This window comes from Clarias gariepinus, chromosome 27 (genome assembly GCF_024256425.1).
Source record: "Clarias gariepinus isolate MV-2021 ecotype Netherlands chromosome 27, CGAR_prim_01v2, whole genome shotgun sequence".
NCBI lineage: Eukaryota > Metazoa > Chordata > Actinopteri > Siluriformes > Clariidae > Clarias > Clarias gariepinus.
The window spans coordinates 7,032,612-7,048,710 of NC_071126.1; the positions used below are offsets into that span (position 1 = coordinate 7,032,612).

General features: G+C 37.4%; 1 protein-coding gene across 1 annotated transcript; it reads left to right on the forward strand.

Moving 5' to 3' along the window:
- Nucleotides 1-1,656: 1,656 nt before the first annotated feature.
- znf513a (zinc finger protein 513a) lies at nt 1,657-15,802 on the forward strand. Its single transcript, XM_053489400.1, has 5 exons — nt 1,657-1,832; nt 2,367-2,472; nt 3,996-4,127; nt 13,041-13,784; nt 14,186-15,802. Exons 2-5 carry the CDS (start codon nt 2,433-2,435, stop codon nt 14,959-14,961), a joined length of 1,692 nt encoding a protein of 563 aa, XP_053345375.1. The 5' UTR covers nt 1,657-1,832; nt 2,367-2,432; the 3' UTR covers nt 14,962-15,802.
- Nucleotides 15,803-16,099: the final 297 nt, after the last annotated feature.

Below are 16,099 nucleotides of genomic sequence, written 5' to 3' on the forward strand. Positions count from 1 at the left end.
ATAACAACAATAGCAAAATAATTATTATGTAACAATATAATACTTTTTCAACGTCTTCTTCTACTACGACTACTACTACTAATAATAATAATAATAGCAAAATCAATGTATTATTACAATTTATGATCATTTATTATAATATATTAATATTATAATTATAATTATAATTATTATTATTATTATTATTATTAAGCAACATCCTTATTATTTATTATAAGTTATTATTATTTATAAATGTGTTCTACTACTAATGCTACTACTACTACTACTACTAATAATAATAATAATAATAATAACAATAGCAAAGTCAAATTCACTCACTCACTCACTCACTCACCATCTATACCACTTCATCCTGTACTGTATACAGGGTCAATCCATCGCAGGGCACATACACTTACACACTCATTCACACACACTACAGCAACATGGGTATGTCAATTAGCCTAATCTGCATGTCTTTGGAATGTGGGTGGTAACTCGGGGGAAACCAATCAAGCACATGCACAGGGAGAACATGCAAACTCCAGGTACACAGGAATCCAACCCTGGCTCTGGAGGTGTGAGGCCACACTAACAACTAAGCCACCATGCCGCCTGCAAGTCAAATGATTATTTATTATTGCTCATTATTTATTATTATTTTGCAACATAATTATTATTTATTATAAGTTATCAATGTTAATACTTCTACTATTACTACTACTACTAATAATAATAATAATAAAAATAGCAATGGCAATTTCAATATAAAAATTTTCTTTATTACACACACAGTCATACATGTTACAATGTAACTGCTGTCTGTGACCAGAGTATAAAATTAACATTAAATAAATCTACATTAAAGTCAAATTACACAAAAATAACATTTACATTATTATCAAAACTAATAAACTAAGAATTAGATTTACAAGAGAAGATATAAAATCTAAAATTGAACAAAAACTTTATACATTTTAACTTAAAATACAGTTTAAAAGAAAATATAAAACTGGAAACATGGTTTACTGGAATGATGGAGCAGCAGGAGTTATGACTGTCATAACAAAGTGCAGATTTGTTCATATTTGTTATGTGCATGAAGTCAAAGCAGTGCAGATAGTTGAGTGTGCAAGAACAGGCTGAGAAAGGTGTGACTAAAGTTGTAAACATATGAAATTAATATATTTGTACATACGGGGAGGGGTAACTTCTTTGTCATATCAGGAAAGTGGTGTGTGTGTGTGTGTGTGTGTTTGATTGGGTGTTGTGAATTGGTCAAGTTGTTAGTTCGGCATGCTTATTGGTGTTAGTAGTGGTGTTTGCGAAGCGAAGCACTACTATTATTTTTATTATTATTGTAGAAGAAAAAGGAAATGTTGAGATCTTATTTATGAAAAAAAATGTGTAAAAGGTTAATAATTTTAAAGTAAACATATTTTTTACATAAATTTACAAAACAGCTATCAACAGCACCTTCACAATACGTTAATATTTAATAATCTTTAGTTATTAATATATTTAATTTCTTGTCTGATTGTCCACTTTTTGACAAACGCAGTCCCCATAGTGAACGACTCGATGCTCTGACTACAAACTACAAATCCCAGGGGTGAGAGAACTACGTTCTGTCGCAACTTCCGGAAGCGGATACACGTAAAATTCCGGAAGAAAATGTATACAATGGCAATCTAGAAATCAATTAACTTATGAAAAAAAGACCATTAATTGCCTTTCTTCGTGGTTGACGCGATATGGCATGGCGGACAGCTCGTGTTAACACCCTCTGACACAACGCCGTTTTACTCGCACACAGAGCGCGAACTGAAGGCTGAAGGAGAAAGCAAAAGGTATAATATTGATGAAATCATGTTAGCATGTTAAAGCTAGCTAAATATTTAGTTCCATCTTTGGCTTGGGCTGGGGTGAGGAAATCTCTGCTAGCTTTGGGACTAGCTAGCTTTGTGATTTTCATTATACATCTTAATAGCATGTTTTGAACGTGCATTTTGAGACAATTAAATAACAATAAACAGGTTATTTTTAACTGTTTAGAATCCAAGTAATAATGTGAATGATGCAGATCAAGTGCCTTTGAGATTCTGTTATATACTGAGACATGATTAGCGCAGAAAGCTAACAGTCTGACAGCGAGTGCAATGGAGACGTGCTAGTGTTTTAATTGTGCCACAAACAGCCGGTGTAGTTAGGTGTGTGTGTGTGTGTGTGTGTGTGTGAGTGAGAGAGAGAGAGTGACAGCTTCACTGCAGTGCTTAATGAAAGTGCTGCTTTGTTTGTTTTTGTTTGTTTGTTTATGTATGTATGTATGTATGTATGTATGTATGTATGTATGTGTGTGTGTGTGTGTGTGTGTGTTGTTTTAGGAAGAATGAGCTGATTGTAGCTGGGCTTGTGGTAGAAGCTACAAATCAAGAAAGGCTGGCTGGAAGATGCCAAGAAGAAAACAACAGAATCCACAACCTGTAAAGTGTAAGTTTAAGTTTTTTTTTTAGAGACTTTAATCAATGTCTACATTTTTTTCGCAATCAATTAAGTTGAATATTTTTAATAGGCCATTATTATAATCTACATGAAGCTTTTTATATCTAATACATAATAGTATTATTTATAGTAATTATAGTTTAGTACTTTACGAATATAATTCAAACTTATATTATGACTCTGAAATAATTCTATGATGGGAGATTAAAGACTCTTCACTCTCACTCACTCTTTGTCTACACTGATTTATCCTGTATTCAGGGTCGCGGGGGCCTGGAACCTATTCCAGGAGACTTGGGGCACGAGGAGGAGTACACACTGGATGGGGTTCCAATCCATCACAAAGTGCAAACTCACACATGCACACTCATACATGCACACTCGTACACACACTACAGGCAATCTGGGAACGCTAATTAGCCTAATCTGCATTTCTTTGGACTGTAGGAGAAAACCAAAGTATCTGTAGGAAATCCACCAAGCACGGGGAAAACATGTAAACTTCATGCACAGAGACCCATGGCAGGAATCAAATCTGGACAGTGCTAACCACTAAGACACTGTGCTGCCCAGATTAAATACTTTGAATAGAATTTCTTTTTACTTCACTTAGTTTCACTCAAGCTCATATTCCAAAGTGCGTGTTGCCTGTTCAAAGCCTAAGTATATATATATCCTAAGACATGCAAATTAGGTTAACTGGTGTTGTCTAATTATCCATATTGTGTATGTGTGTGCCCTGCAACGGATTGATACCCTGTCCAGGGTGTACTTCGACTCGTGCCCTAAGTCTCCTGGGATAGCCTCCGGGCACCCGCAACCCTGTGCACTGGATAAGCGGCATAGTCGAAGAATGAGTCTGTGTGTCTATGTATGTATGTATGTATGTATGTATACAGAGGAGCCCTAAAATTCTGTATTTTTCCGTATTCAAACTTCAACATGAAAAATAGTTTCCAGTTTTCTAGATTCCAGTTTTAATAAAAGGCAGTTGTTGAAGTGTGCATTTTTTTTTTGTACCATCTGTATATATTACACACACAAACATGCATGCATTATATGTCTACACATCTATAAATATTACAATATGCAGAGCTGTGAAAATGTTAAAGTCTTTATAGCAAATCAGATTTATTCTTTTTAAATTGCTTATTAGTTTATCTGTAGTTTACACTTTATAAAATGTTTTATCTGAGGGCAGCTTACATCAATTTCCTTTACACCATGGCCTAACGCTACGTACCATGCCCAGCAGATGGCAGCAAAATATTATAAATAAAAACATAAATAAATAAATAAATGCATGCCCTTGAATGGAATTTTTGACCTTCTAAAGCTTCTTTTCTTAATTATTCAAGCTGTGCAGTTAGATCTAAGCAGTTCTATTGGGAAACACATGGCCTTGGATGCAAGTGCATATGGGTATAACGTATCGGATGCACATGCTGTTGGTGTTATTTTGTTTAAATATTTATGCATGAGTCTATAAATCATCCTCTGCTGCTTTTTAGTGGATTCTGAAGATGGTGTAAGCATTAATCCAGCAACAACACTTACTTTTGAGAGTGACTTCCTTCTGGGCCAAGACCTTGACTTCACAGATGCTGATCACAGCAAAATCTTAGGTCTGGAGAAGTTTTCAGGTGAGTGATGGGCTCAGCTCCAGAATAGTAAGCTTGATATGCAGGTTCGCACATGCTGTTGTTGTATATATTTAAGCTAAAATGTCTCTTGCTTTTAGCTTCTTTAATGTAAGAATGCTTGGTAGTAATTTTAAGTTTTCAATAATTATTTTGGTAAATTATTCCCAAAGGCTGTTAAAACTTCTATCTGCTTTAACATGCTACATTAATTGCATTTACTTAGTTTATTTTTACTTTTTATATGCTGTGATGAGTATTGTCAGTTTCACATTTGTGACAGTTTTGTTATTTTTCGCCCTCAAAATTATTGATGTTTCTGGTGTTCTTGAACTCATTTGCAGCCAATTAAGCAAAATTAAAAACTACAAAATGACACATCTAGTACACTCGTATCCCATCCTGTAGAAACTTAAGATAATATGTAACTTTGGCTGCTGCTTCAGTTGTGTTTCTATTTAACACCTATGTGCCCAAGTTTTGATTTATTTTAAAATCATTTAGTTTATTACAAACATTACATTTGGAGCCAACTACATGATTTTACATTTTCTTCACGCCTCAGGGTGAAAAAAGGGTTATGCATTATAGTGCCACCATGTTGCTGATCTTAGATTTGTCACAGAGTAGGAAAGAACGGAAGGGAATAAAACTAGCTTTTCATTCTATATAAAAGTTTATGAAAATTGTAATTTCTAAAGTACTTGAATTGTTTAAATGATTAGCATCTTGTTTGTACTGAGATTTATGAAAAAGTCTCCTGGCTATGTCTCTCTGCTATTGTATTGATTTATTTGTATTAATTAATATTAATTTAATAATTTACTGATTAACAAAATGCAACCAATTATTTCTGTTCTCATTGGCCAGAAAAAGTTTCACTGGATGGGCTTTAGTTTTAATTATGGTGTGCATTCAACTTGCAATATCATAAAATTTTTGGCCAAGATCTTTTGATAAAAGAACTGGACCACTCTGTAAAGTCTTCTTCCACTCGTTCCAAATACTTTTCTACGGGATAATGGTCAGGACTTTGTGGTCAATTAATCTGTGCAAATGATTTCTTATGTTCCCAGAACCACTCTTTCACAATTTAAACCTGTTGCATTTTGATATTATCTTCCTAGAATTTGGTTGTGTCATCAAGGAAGAAAAACTCCATACTGTATACATGCAACCCTGGTCATTTAGTAAATTCATACCATCAGCTGACTCTATTGCCACATAACATTGCTGAGCCTTAACCTGACTAACTGATCCACGCAGATTATAACACTGCTTTTAGAGGCTTGTACAAAGGCCACTAAGCATGATGGGCTTTACGCTTTTCCCTTTTTACCCTGACACACCCATCGCTCTGGAATAGGGCCAATCTGGACTCTTTAAGCTACATAAACTTTTTCTGTTCCACAAATTCAAGCATTTCTTCTGATTAGTGTCACTAACAACTGGTTTTCTTATGGTCACACAACTGTTGTCGCAATCTTTTGATTTTTTTTTTTGGTGTGGAAATCCTCCTACTTTCAGTATTAAACATAACAGTGATTTCTACTGTTTTTTTTGTTTTTTTTTAATGATGCAACTTCACCAAAGGCTTATTTGATTTTTAATCACATGCATTCATGTGTCTCTCTCTTTTTTTTTTCTGACCAGAATTATCTTACGTTGATAATTAGATGATGGTTTAGCATTATCCTTCCAGGTTTATTAATGCGTTAGACAGATCTACCCCAATTCTAGTAGTTTCAGCAATCTCTGTAGTTGTTTGCTTCGCTTGATGCAAGACAGTAATCTGACCTTCTGAAACACCATAACATATTTTCCACATCCATGGGTTATGTCTTCTGACATGTAGTTTAAGACACGAGAGGCTTCTCACTGTATCAGTTAAAAAACATTGTTGCCAGCCAAAAAATATTAATCACTACAGTAATTATACAATAAATAGCTCTTAATGTTGCTTACACCCCCCCCCCCCCCCATCTATATGTTTTTGTTAAGTGTCAAATTGTGGCAACAAATTAATTCTGTATTTAAACAGCCTCCTTTTATGTATAGATATTCCTAATTATATGCTGTAATTATTATAATTACTACCATTATACATCAATCAAATGTTGGGCCAAAATGACATAGTTTTAGTTACTTTCTACTTGCATGCATGTGTTGATGGATGTCACTCACACATATATATTACAAGCATGTTCATGATTGCATTTATACAGCTTATAGGACCCTGTGACCTAGCGCTGTAGTGCACTGTGACGACTACTCTGCAGAACTTTAAAGTAGATGATTTAACAATTTTCCATAATGATATGAATAACAAATATTCCACTAATAATCAGAATAATAGCCCAATTAGAGTAAAATGCATTGTGTAAACACCTTAGTCAAAACAGACAGATTGACCTGGCCTGATTGGAATGAATGTTCTGCATGTTTGCTCCACATGGTGTAACATTAGGTGACTTGACAAGTTTCCAGGAAGGAAATTATGCTTCTAATTCTGATCGGTAAAGTCCGTGAGAACAACCCTCTTCCACCTGTGTTTACATCGGACTTTCATCCACTCAGTCTTTGGTGGAGGAAGGAGCACTCATTGGCACCATTTCACAGTTAACTAACGTGGATGAGACTGAATTGTTGTAACCAATCATAATGCAGAAGACATTTTTTTTTTTAAAAGATGGGAAGCCAAACATAACCTCAAAGTTGGAGGTAAAAAAAAAAAAAAATCTTATATTTTCCAGCAGGTTAAACTCTTCACAAAAAGTTCAATTTAAATTAAATGTTTCGATCATGTAAATGATCAGTGACCATCTAAACAGTTGAGACAGAGTCTCTAATTAGGATGATTTTAATCTGAGTACAGAATTTTGTCCACGTAAACTTGCTAAGTGTAAAGGATACTGTTGGTAAGAAGAAATGTTATTAAAAGAACAATCTTCTCTTCAGACCATGTTAGGCTTATGCGATCCTGCACACAAGTTCTAAACTGTTAACAGTTATAAACTGGCGACTTATTCTGAGGGGTCACAGGGGTAGCTTCGTTTGCCAAAGTGGCCAAATGTGTTCAACCGTTTGAGACAGCAAATCTGGACAGGGAGGAAACTGTTGTCTTTATTAGTTTATTTTCAAGAGACAGTGATTACTGCGTATTTCTTTGAACACTGTAATAATATCTGCCACACTTTCAAGGAATATCTATAATTCTTAGTAAAGCTAGTCTCATGTCAATTGACTGTATGACCTGCTTTGGAACTCTGTGTTCTTTATGAATCTCAACACCACAGTATAAAAGAGGAGGGTGGACATGTTCCAGATGGCCTGCTCCTTGGGGTAGGCCCCAGGAGCCAGGTGTCCAAATATGGCAGTATCCTGATGCCAGTGGCCATCAGAGGAGACAAATCCACTTGTATGTTATCAAACTATTTGGTGTTAGGGATTGGCCAAAGAACAGGACTTTATAATGCAAACCTTTTTAGGCATATGCATTCTTGGGAACACAAAAATAAGGACCATGCAGGTGAGTGGATGTGAATCAGTCCAGTGCTTGGCCTGAACCACATACTGCATTTCACTCGTAATACGGGTATATGAAAAAGGAGGGGAACAAAAAAGTTGTTTATCCATCTCAAATCTAAAATATGGGCAGAAACTAATATTCTTGTGTACAATCTTTTTTGCACCTTTGTCCAAAAGAGAACAGTGTGAAACCTTAAAAAAAAAAAAAGCTAAGGGCTAGCTGTATAGCAAGCCTTTGTCTCCCAATTTATGTCTCACTTGGCAGCGTAGATGATGGGCAATCAAGCACTTGGAAAAAGTCAAATAATTGGGCCCCTGATCTAAATCAAGTGCAAAACAGATGTGCCTCCTGAAAGTAGGGCGAGGTGTCCAAAAGAGCAGCTTGTGAATGTTTTATTAAGCCATTTTGATTGCATAGTTTAGAAGCCTTTACTCACTTCTTATCAAGTGCTTCTGTAGCTGATCCAAAGAGTGTCCTCCGCACACAAGGTGGGTTTGACATAGCCGATATGCACACAGCAGACAGAGTGGATGGCAGAACCACACCTGGCTATACATGGAAACAAATTTGCTCCACATTTTGTCCCAGGTGTTGCAGCACCAAGAGTGATTGGTCAATAAACTCCTTTACAGAGCTGTTAACAGCTGTTAAGAGCCAAAGCGACTAATCCAATGCTAGAAGCAAATTAGCAGGCATATCATCAGGGTTTGCCACACTTGTTGCAGTGTTGTATCATATCATTAGGAGTCATCAGTGATGTGTTTCAGTAATGCAACACCAGCATCAATGACGGGCATATGACCAAATCAGCCCTGTAATTTATGTATGTACTGTATTGGCCAGAGCACATACCATAGTGCCCAGTCAGCGGCAAACAAGAGCATGCCTATCTCCCCTTTGTTATTAAAGTTCAGCATTCCATTCTATTTACTGAACCATCCACACGTACTTGAATGCTTTCTTGCATTTATCTGGTATGGGATGAGCAGAATAACTGACCACAGAGCTACAGTATGAGAGAGATAATGTTATGAAGTGCCAACCTTCAAGTTAAACTGCCTCACATCCTGCCTTTGATTTCACAGCCATGATGAGCGTTGATCTATTCAGTTGATTCATGTAGAGAGTTACCAAACTGTTTTTTTTTTTGTGGTTGTTGTTAGTTTTAGTTTGCCATGATTGTGATTGCCACAATGCTGTGAAAAAGTAAAAAGTATTTGTCCACTTTTGATTTTTTTTTTCTTCATATTTGTCACACTTAAATGACTAAACTAATTTTAATATTATACAATTAAGTATACACAAAATGCATAATGATTTCATTTATTAAGGGGAAAAAGCTGTCTATACCTGTCTAAAAACCTGTCTAAACCATCTATGTGAAAAAGCCCCCCTCCTAGAAATCACCTGAATAGATTCTGTCTGACAAAGTAAAGCACAATAAAAGGTCTCAAAAAGCATCACATCATGCGGTAATCTAAAAAAATCAAGAACAGTGAAAATTAAGAAACAAAGCATTTGACATGTATCAGTCTGGAATGGGTTACTAAGCCATTTCTTAGGCTTTGGGACTCCAGTGAACCATGTTGCTACTCGTTATCCACAAATGGAGAAAAACAGTGTTGAAGTGTTGAAGGCCAGCCTACCACAATTACTCCAGGATTACAATGACGAAGAAATGAACCCATAACAACATCCAAATAACTGCAGGTCTCACTTGCCTCAGTTAAGGTCAGTGTTCATGATTAAACAACTAGAAAATGGCATGGAAGAGTTTTAAGGGGAAAGCCCCTGCTGACCAAAAAGAACATAAATCCAATTGAGATCCTTAAAAAAAAAACAGGCCGTTCATGCTTGAAGACCCTTTAATATGGCTGAATTAATACAATTCTGCAAAACTCCCCCACGGCAACGTGAAAGACCTATTGCCAGTTATCACAAATGACTGACTGCAGTTGTTGCCGCCAAGGATGGCAAAACCAGTTATTAGGTTTAGGGGGCTTTATAAATATAATCATTTAAAAACTGCATTTTGTATTTACTCAGGTTATCTTTGTGTAATATTTTGTGTATTATTATAAAATTAGTTTAATGATCTGAATCATTTAAGTGTTGCACATCTTAATAATAATAATAAATAAATAAACCATGAAGGGAGCAAGCACTGTATAAATAAAGCTGTGTAAATTGAGGGGCCTTAAACCTGCCAACTTAGATTCGATCTGAATTACAAGAGATCCAGACACTTAGTGACTAGTTAGTGACTAGCTAAATGCTGTGCAGTAACTCCCGAAAAACACACCAAGCCTAATGGATGTTATATACTATCCCTAGTGATCAAGGAGGTATAGTGTATAAAAGTTTAATTAAATAAATAAATAAAGCTTTAATACTGCACAATTCAAATATAAAAAGTATGTTTTTTTGTAAAAGAATTCTCATCAGAAATGTTTGTTTTAAAGATCCGTTATTTTTTCCTACTATTTTTTTAACAGGTTAACACAGGTCTCAGAGCTTCCCCAAAGTATGTGTGTAATCGCACCAGCTGAAACGAACCAGCTTGAGATAATGCATTTTTCATACCTCACACTCCCTTTATTTCACTCCTGCTCCAAATGTGCCATTTCCGTGTGTATGTCAGTGAGCTACTGCTGAGCCACACCTGCCAGACACCAGAAGAGCTGAGCAACAAGCTGTGGGAGGGTATCATCTTATGCAAGGTCATAATAAATGAAAAATCTAATTGGCTTGTTTAAGCCCTGAGTTGTAAAAGGACCAAAAAAAAAGTGACCACCTGGATTTATCTAAGCAAAGAGCCTTCCATTGGATATTTACTGCGGTGATTTAATACTGTGCATTTCAGCTGGCAACAAGTTATATAACTGATGCATTAAGTAGCTTCTCGATTCTTAAACAATCATGTCAGACAGCATATCCTGTGGTCATGGCATACATGGAACCTCAAGGGATTGGGACTAAACAGCTGTGTAACCCTAGGAAAACCACTTATCAGTAAGCCTTCATTTTGCTAGGGAGCATAAAGAATGGACTTCAAAAAAAGAATCCAGATTTACCCTGTTCCAATATGCCTAGTGATGTTCTAGAGACAGTGTTGTCATATAATCAGGTCTAGGTTTAGCAATTTTATGTGCCCAAAAAATTAGGTCAGCTGATTACCCAAACTATGCCGTGGATGTAATCATAAGATTTTCCAATAAAATATTAGTGTGCAACTTTTTTTTTTTTTTTTTTTTAAATTTAGGAAATAGTTTTGGAATTTGCTAGAAACTGAACCTGTGCTAACAGCATCCCTATGGTTAAAAGGAAAAACAATACTTTCCTAAGCACAAAAAGGAACCATTTGAGACCATCTCAAAATACACTGCTTAAATTACAGTAGTACCAAGTGTGAGTGAAAATGGGCACCATGATATCAAAGAAAACAAAATTAAGCTTTCTGGTCTTCCACTTAATTTGTATGGCTGACTACAGTACTGTACATACAAGAAAAACACTTGTAACCCAATATACAATATGGTGCTGGATTGTTTGTGTTTTGTGGCTGATGCTCCAATGGCTCACATGCAGTGTGTCTGGATAGTTCAGACCAAATCAGTTTTCTCAGCCAGAAAATTGTCATAAACAGAGATAAGCCAAATAATACATTAGCAAGTACATGGGACTGTAAGTAAATGAGTAAGTAAATAAATTAAATAAGTCACAAGTAAAATAAATAAAGTTTGTAAGGGAATAATTTAGTAAATAAGTAAGTACTGTAAGTAATAAGTAAAATAAGGTAGTAAATAAGTTAGCAAATAAAATGGGTAAATAGTGTAAGGAATTAAATAATTAAATAATGAACTACATGAGAAAATATATACTGCATGTAACTAAATATCCAAATATGTACAGTAAGTAATTATATAAGAAAAATAAGTAAACTAAGTAAATGATGTCAGAAAATAGTAAGTAAAATAGTTTAGTAAATAAGTTAGTAGTTAGTAGAATAGGTAAGTAATAAGTAAGTAAACAAATGAGTAATTAAATAATGAAATAAGTACGTAAAGAAGTACATAAGCAAAACAACTTACAAGTACTGTATGTAATAAGTTAAATAAGTTGGTAAACAATTTCATAAAATAGGTAAGTGTTGTAAAATATGAAAGCTAGTAAGTAAGTACATCACTGTTTTTCTGTGACCTTCTGAGTCTGGGAATACTGACTCCACAGCTGAATTTCATCACAAATGTCTCCAAATTTGTTAGTTCTTACAGGAAGAGACTCTGTGCTTTTATTATTCCCAATCCCAGTATAACAAAATACTAATTGTATAGTGATACATAATTTTAAAACCAGTGTTTTGTAGAACAAAATCCACCACTTAAAAAAACTATTACAACTAGAAAAAGAAAGCAAAATGTAAAACTGAAGGTAAAAATATGCGATGGGGAACATTGTAGATCATTTTTGGGCCTTTTCTTATTATAAGCAAAAGGGAATGTGAGCGATGCTATCAAAAGCATGATGATGGTGATGATAATGAGACAGATTAGATTTCAACGGTTATGGCCTACCGTCTAAATTAGTAGTCTCTATCAAATAACCAGGCAAATAAAAATCCTACAAGACAGAGTAAGTACGGTGTGTTGATGGGAAGGTCTGAATAGCTAATGTTCTTGCTTTATTTTTTGCCAGATGTGTTCCCATAAAAATATCAGACTTTAATGTTAGGGTTTAGATGGCAGAATACATTGGGGGGAAAAAGATTTATTTTCATGCACAGCTAAAAGGGTGCAGCATTCTGTCAGAGCGTGCAGTCGGAAAATAGCAAATCAGAAAAGAAGCAGTGTGCTGCCATTATAAGGGTCATCAAGACAGCCATCATCATCAAGGACACCATTACAGGAAGGCATTTATACATCATCATCATCATCATCATCATCATCATCTCTCTGTGCCTTTATCATCATCATCATCATCATCATCAACCCCTCATCATGATCAGCACAGCCATTATAGTCATCATCATTATCATTAGGCTGGGTAATCATCCACCGAGGGTTTCTTGCAAGCCCAATATAAAGGCCGACTCAGGATCTCGTTCTCATTTCCTCCGTGTGTGGAGCGAGAGAGAACAAGAGAACGAGAAAGGGCCGTTTTCTAGCAGGCAGCATAGTTTGTGCTTTGGGTATCAATGTTTGTTTCTTATCGGAATACTGCAACATCTTTAACTGTGTGAGTATAAAACAAGTTGTTTTTTTTTGGTAAAGGAATATTTTTATGCAACATTTATTTATTTATCTGTAAATGTCTAAAAAAAGAACTTTAATTGAACGCAATTTCAAGGCTCAGTCTAAGTTCTCCTGTTTTGCTCTGGACCCATACAGCTAATATCAATCTGCCTAGTTTTCAACTGGGTGACGAAGAGAGCTCCTCCTTCAGCCACCTCAGCATGGAGAGTGACACCCACGACCTCCGCACTGCTGAGAACGATCAAGAGGGTGGGAGACCCCAGCCCGCATTCCCCCTCTATGTCTCCTGCAGGGGGTGCGGTCAGCTCCTCGATGAGGACGAGCATTTGTGTCTACGCTGCGCGAAACGGGATGGACCCAGCAGGAGCGTTCATGTAGGAACCCAGTCTGCGTTTAAAGGAGCCGAGGGAGAGGGATCAGGATCCGAGAATGGCCAGCAGAAGCTGAACGCTTGTCCGCTGTGTGGCTTCTCCTCGCGTTACACCAACCATGTCAAGAGGCACATGAAGACGCACAATGGCGAGAAGCCATACCGCTGCTCGCTGTGCTCCTACGCTTCCGCACAGTTAGTCAACCTGCAGCGCCACTTGCGCATCCACACAGGAGAAAAACCTTACAAGTGTGAGCACTGCACCTTTGCCTGCAGTTCCCTGGGCAACCTGAAGAGACACCAGCGCATGCACGCTGTCGCAAGTCCTGCTCAGAATGCACACCAGTCAATACACGTTGCTGTAAATCCAGGCCCAAATACACACCCGAGTATGCACACGGTCACAAATACTGCACAGAATACACAGCGGATGATGAGCGGCCTCAGCCTTCGAGGGCCTGTTGGATGCCCAAGCCTGAAAGAGGACGCTCCCCGTGCCTCGAGGGAAGGTAAGCTTTCATTTGTCTTTATTGGGAATTTTATCTAGGGGTATTGATGAGGAGATGGTAAAAGCAGGCTTGTTGCAAGTGTTAAATTAAATAAATTGGTGAAATAGGTTATCAATTTATTTAAAACCTAATCACCCACTTTTTATATACTATGTATATGATGCCATATGATGACCTAAATAAACATAAGAATCATGAACCATTAAAAGAATTAAAGGGATTCTTCTGGGCAAATGACAGAAACCCTGTTTATATCTTATATTACACATGTTTATACCTTACTTGTATTGGAAAACTACACGCAGATGTTGAAGTCTTAATAAATATTGAATATTATCTAGCGACATTATTTTCATGCCCTTTTATTTCAACCTGCTGATTCATTTTTGTGTAAATTTCAGTGCTTCAAGCCTCAGAAATAAAAGGGAATTTGAGCATTAGCAACGACAGCGGCTTTCTCAAGGCTTTTTCGAGGCTTAAGTCAGAGCAGCAGTCGTGCACACGGGCACAGCCTGGTGTCCTACCTCCTCTGCTCTTCCCTTTCACATGCAGGCTTTGTGGCCTGGTCCTGGATGGTGAGGATGGGTCATCAGCACAAATCTGTGCCAAGTGCACGCTGGAAATGCTGACTAAAGATGCAGCAGGGAGCGCCAACGAGCGTGGACACAGAGGGGACCGAGTGTACACGTGTGCTGCCTGCCCCTTTCTCACACACTACCCCAACCACCTGGCCCGGCACATGAAGACGCACAGCGGCGAGAAGCCCTATAAGTGCCCACAGTGTCCGTACGCCTCTGCCCATTTCGACAACCTTAAGCGGCACCACCGTGTGCACACGGGCGAAAAGCCCTACAAGTGCCACCTGTGCGATTACGCCTGCGGTAATTTGGCAAACCTAAAGCGGCACCAGCGGGTCCACTCGGGCGCCAAACCCTTCCAGTGTACCGTGTGCAGCTATAGCTGCAACCAGAGCATGAACCTAAAGCGGCACATGCTGCGTCACACAGGTGAAAAGCCACACAAGTGCCATGCGTGCACGTACACCACAGGCCACTGGGACAATTACAAGCGGCACCAGAAGAAGCACGTAGCAGGAACCGAAGAGTGGGATAAAGTGCCGCTGCCTGCCAACGAGGATGAGGCAGAGATTGATGATGATGAGGAAGAAGAAGTGTGAGCCTTGCAATAGTTGGAACAATAGTAGTATGATGAGTTTATTTAAAACTGAGATAAAGTGTTACACTACCAGCAGAAGCTTAGTTCTTGTTTTTTTTTTTTTTTTCTCCTTTGTGTCATTGTTTCTTGAATAGGTTCAAGCTGCTAATCGGACTTGTGCACACGATTAAAAAAAAAAAAAAAGAAAGTTAGTTTTCATGATCTTTAGATGAATATTTCAAGACTCTGGATCAGAGTGCCCTTGTTGCTTCGGTGCCATGCAGACTTTTTCGTAATACTACCTAGATGAAATCCAGTTCCTTCTTTAGTCTATAGGTTACATGGATGTTCATTGACCTGCAGTGCCACAGAATCGTCTTTACTCAACGAACCCGCCGTGGTTCCTCCGAGGCCTTTGCTGCTCATATGGATGGATAGTTTTAAAACCTTCTACATCCCATTACAGTGCCAAAACTGAGTCCTAACCACTGCGGCTTCTGCAACTACAAACGTCATTTTATTTACTGGTGACAGTGTTGCTCCTTGGTTGTATGTCTTAACTGTGAAATTGTCTGATGTTTAAATAGTGCGTAGTAAGCATTAGATTGTCATGATTTATGTAAAGCACTTATTTTTGTATGTGTTTGTTTAAAAGAATGTTTGGCATGCATTTGCCATAAGTGGCATTAAAACTTAAAAGAAAAGGGACCATGAATTTCATATGCAGTTTATAACCTTCAGGTTGCCAAGAAATGCTCGAGATGGATTCCTTTCGATGTGTGGTGCTTAAGTGCTCTCTTGTAATTATGCAGTCGTTTCATAATTGCCTTAAATATCCTGGAATAAAGTACTCTGTGGTGAGATTTGTGTATGATGCATGATAATGAGCAATGGCATGAAATGTATGAGGAGATTATAAACTCATTGCAATTTTTTAAAAACGAGTTTTTGATAGATGTGTCATTTGAGTTTTACAGACCCAAGCCTGCATAACACAGCTACATCGTGGATCAGTGTACCTACGTTTTCTTCATGAACGTGGCTTCGGGGAAAATGTCAAGCTGCGTCGCGTTCATAGGGTTAAGTGCAGCTCAGGGCGGAACACGTTTATTCTTTAGGATTTCACTGGGATTCATAGCCAAACCTTTTTCCTACTCTAA

Bases quoted from the DNA above. Each gene is read 5' to 3' on its own strand.
- znf513a (XM_053489400.1), top strand. From the start codon at position 2,433: ATGCCAAGAAGAAAACAACAGAATCCACAACCTGTAAAGT. The intron at 4,128-13,040 runs GTGAGTGATGGG...GGACCCATACAG, and splicing joins AGGTCTGGAGAAGTTTTCAG to CTAATATCAATCTGCCTAGT. The intron at 13,785-14,185 runs GTAAGCTTTCAT...TGTAAATTTCAG, and splicing joins TCCCCGTGCCTCGAGGGAAG to TGCTTCAAGCCTCAGAAATA.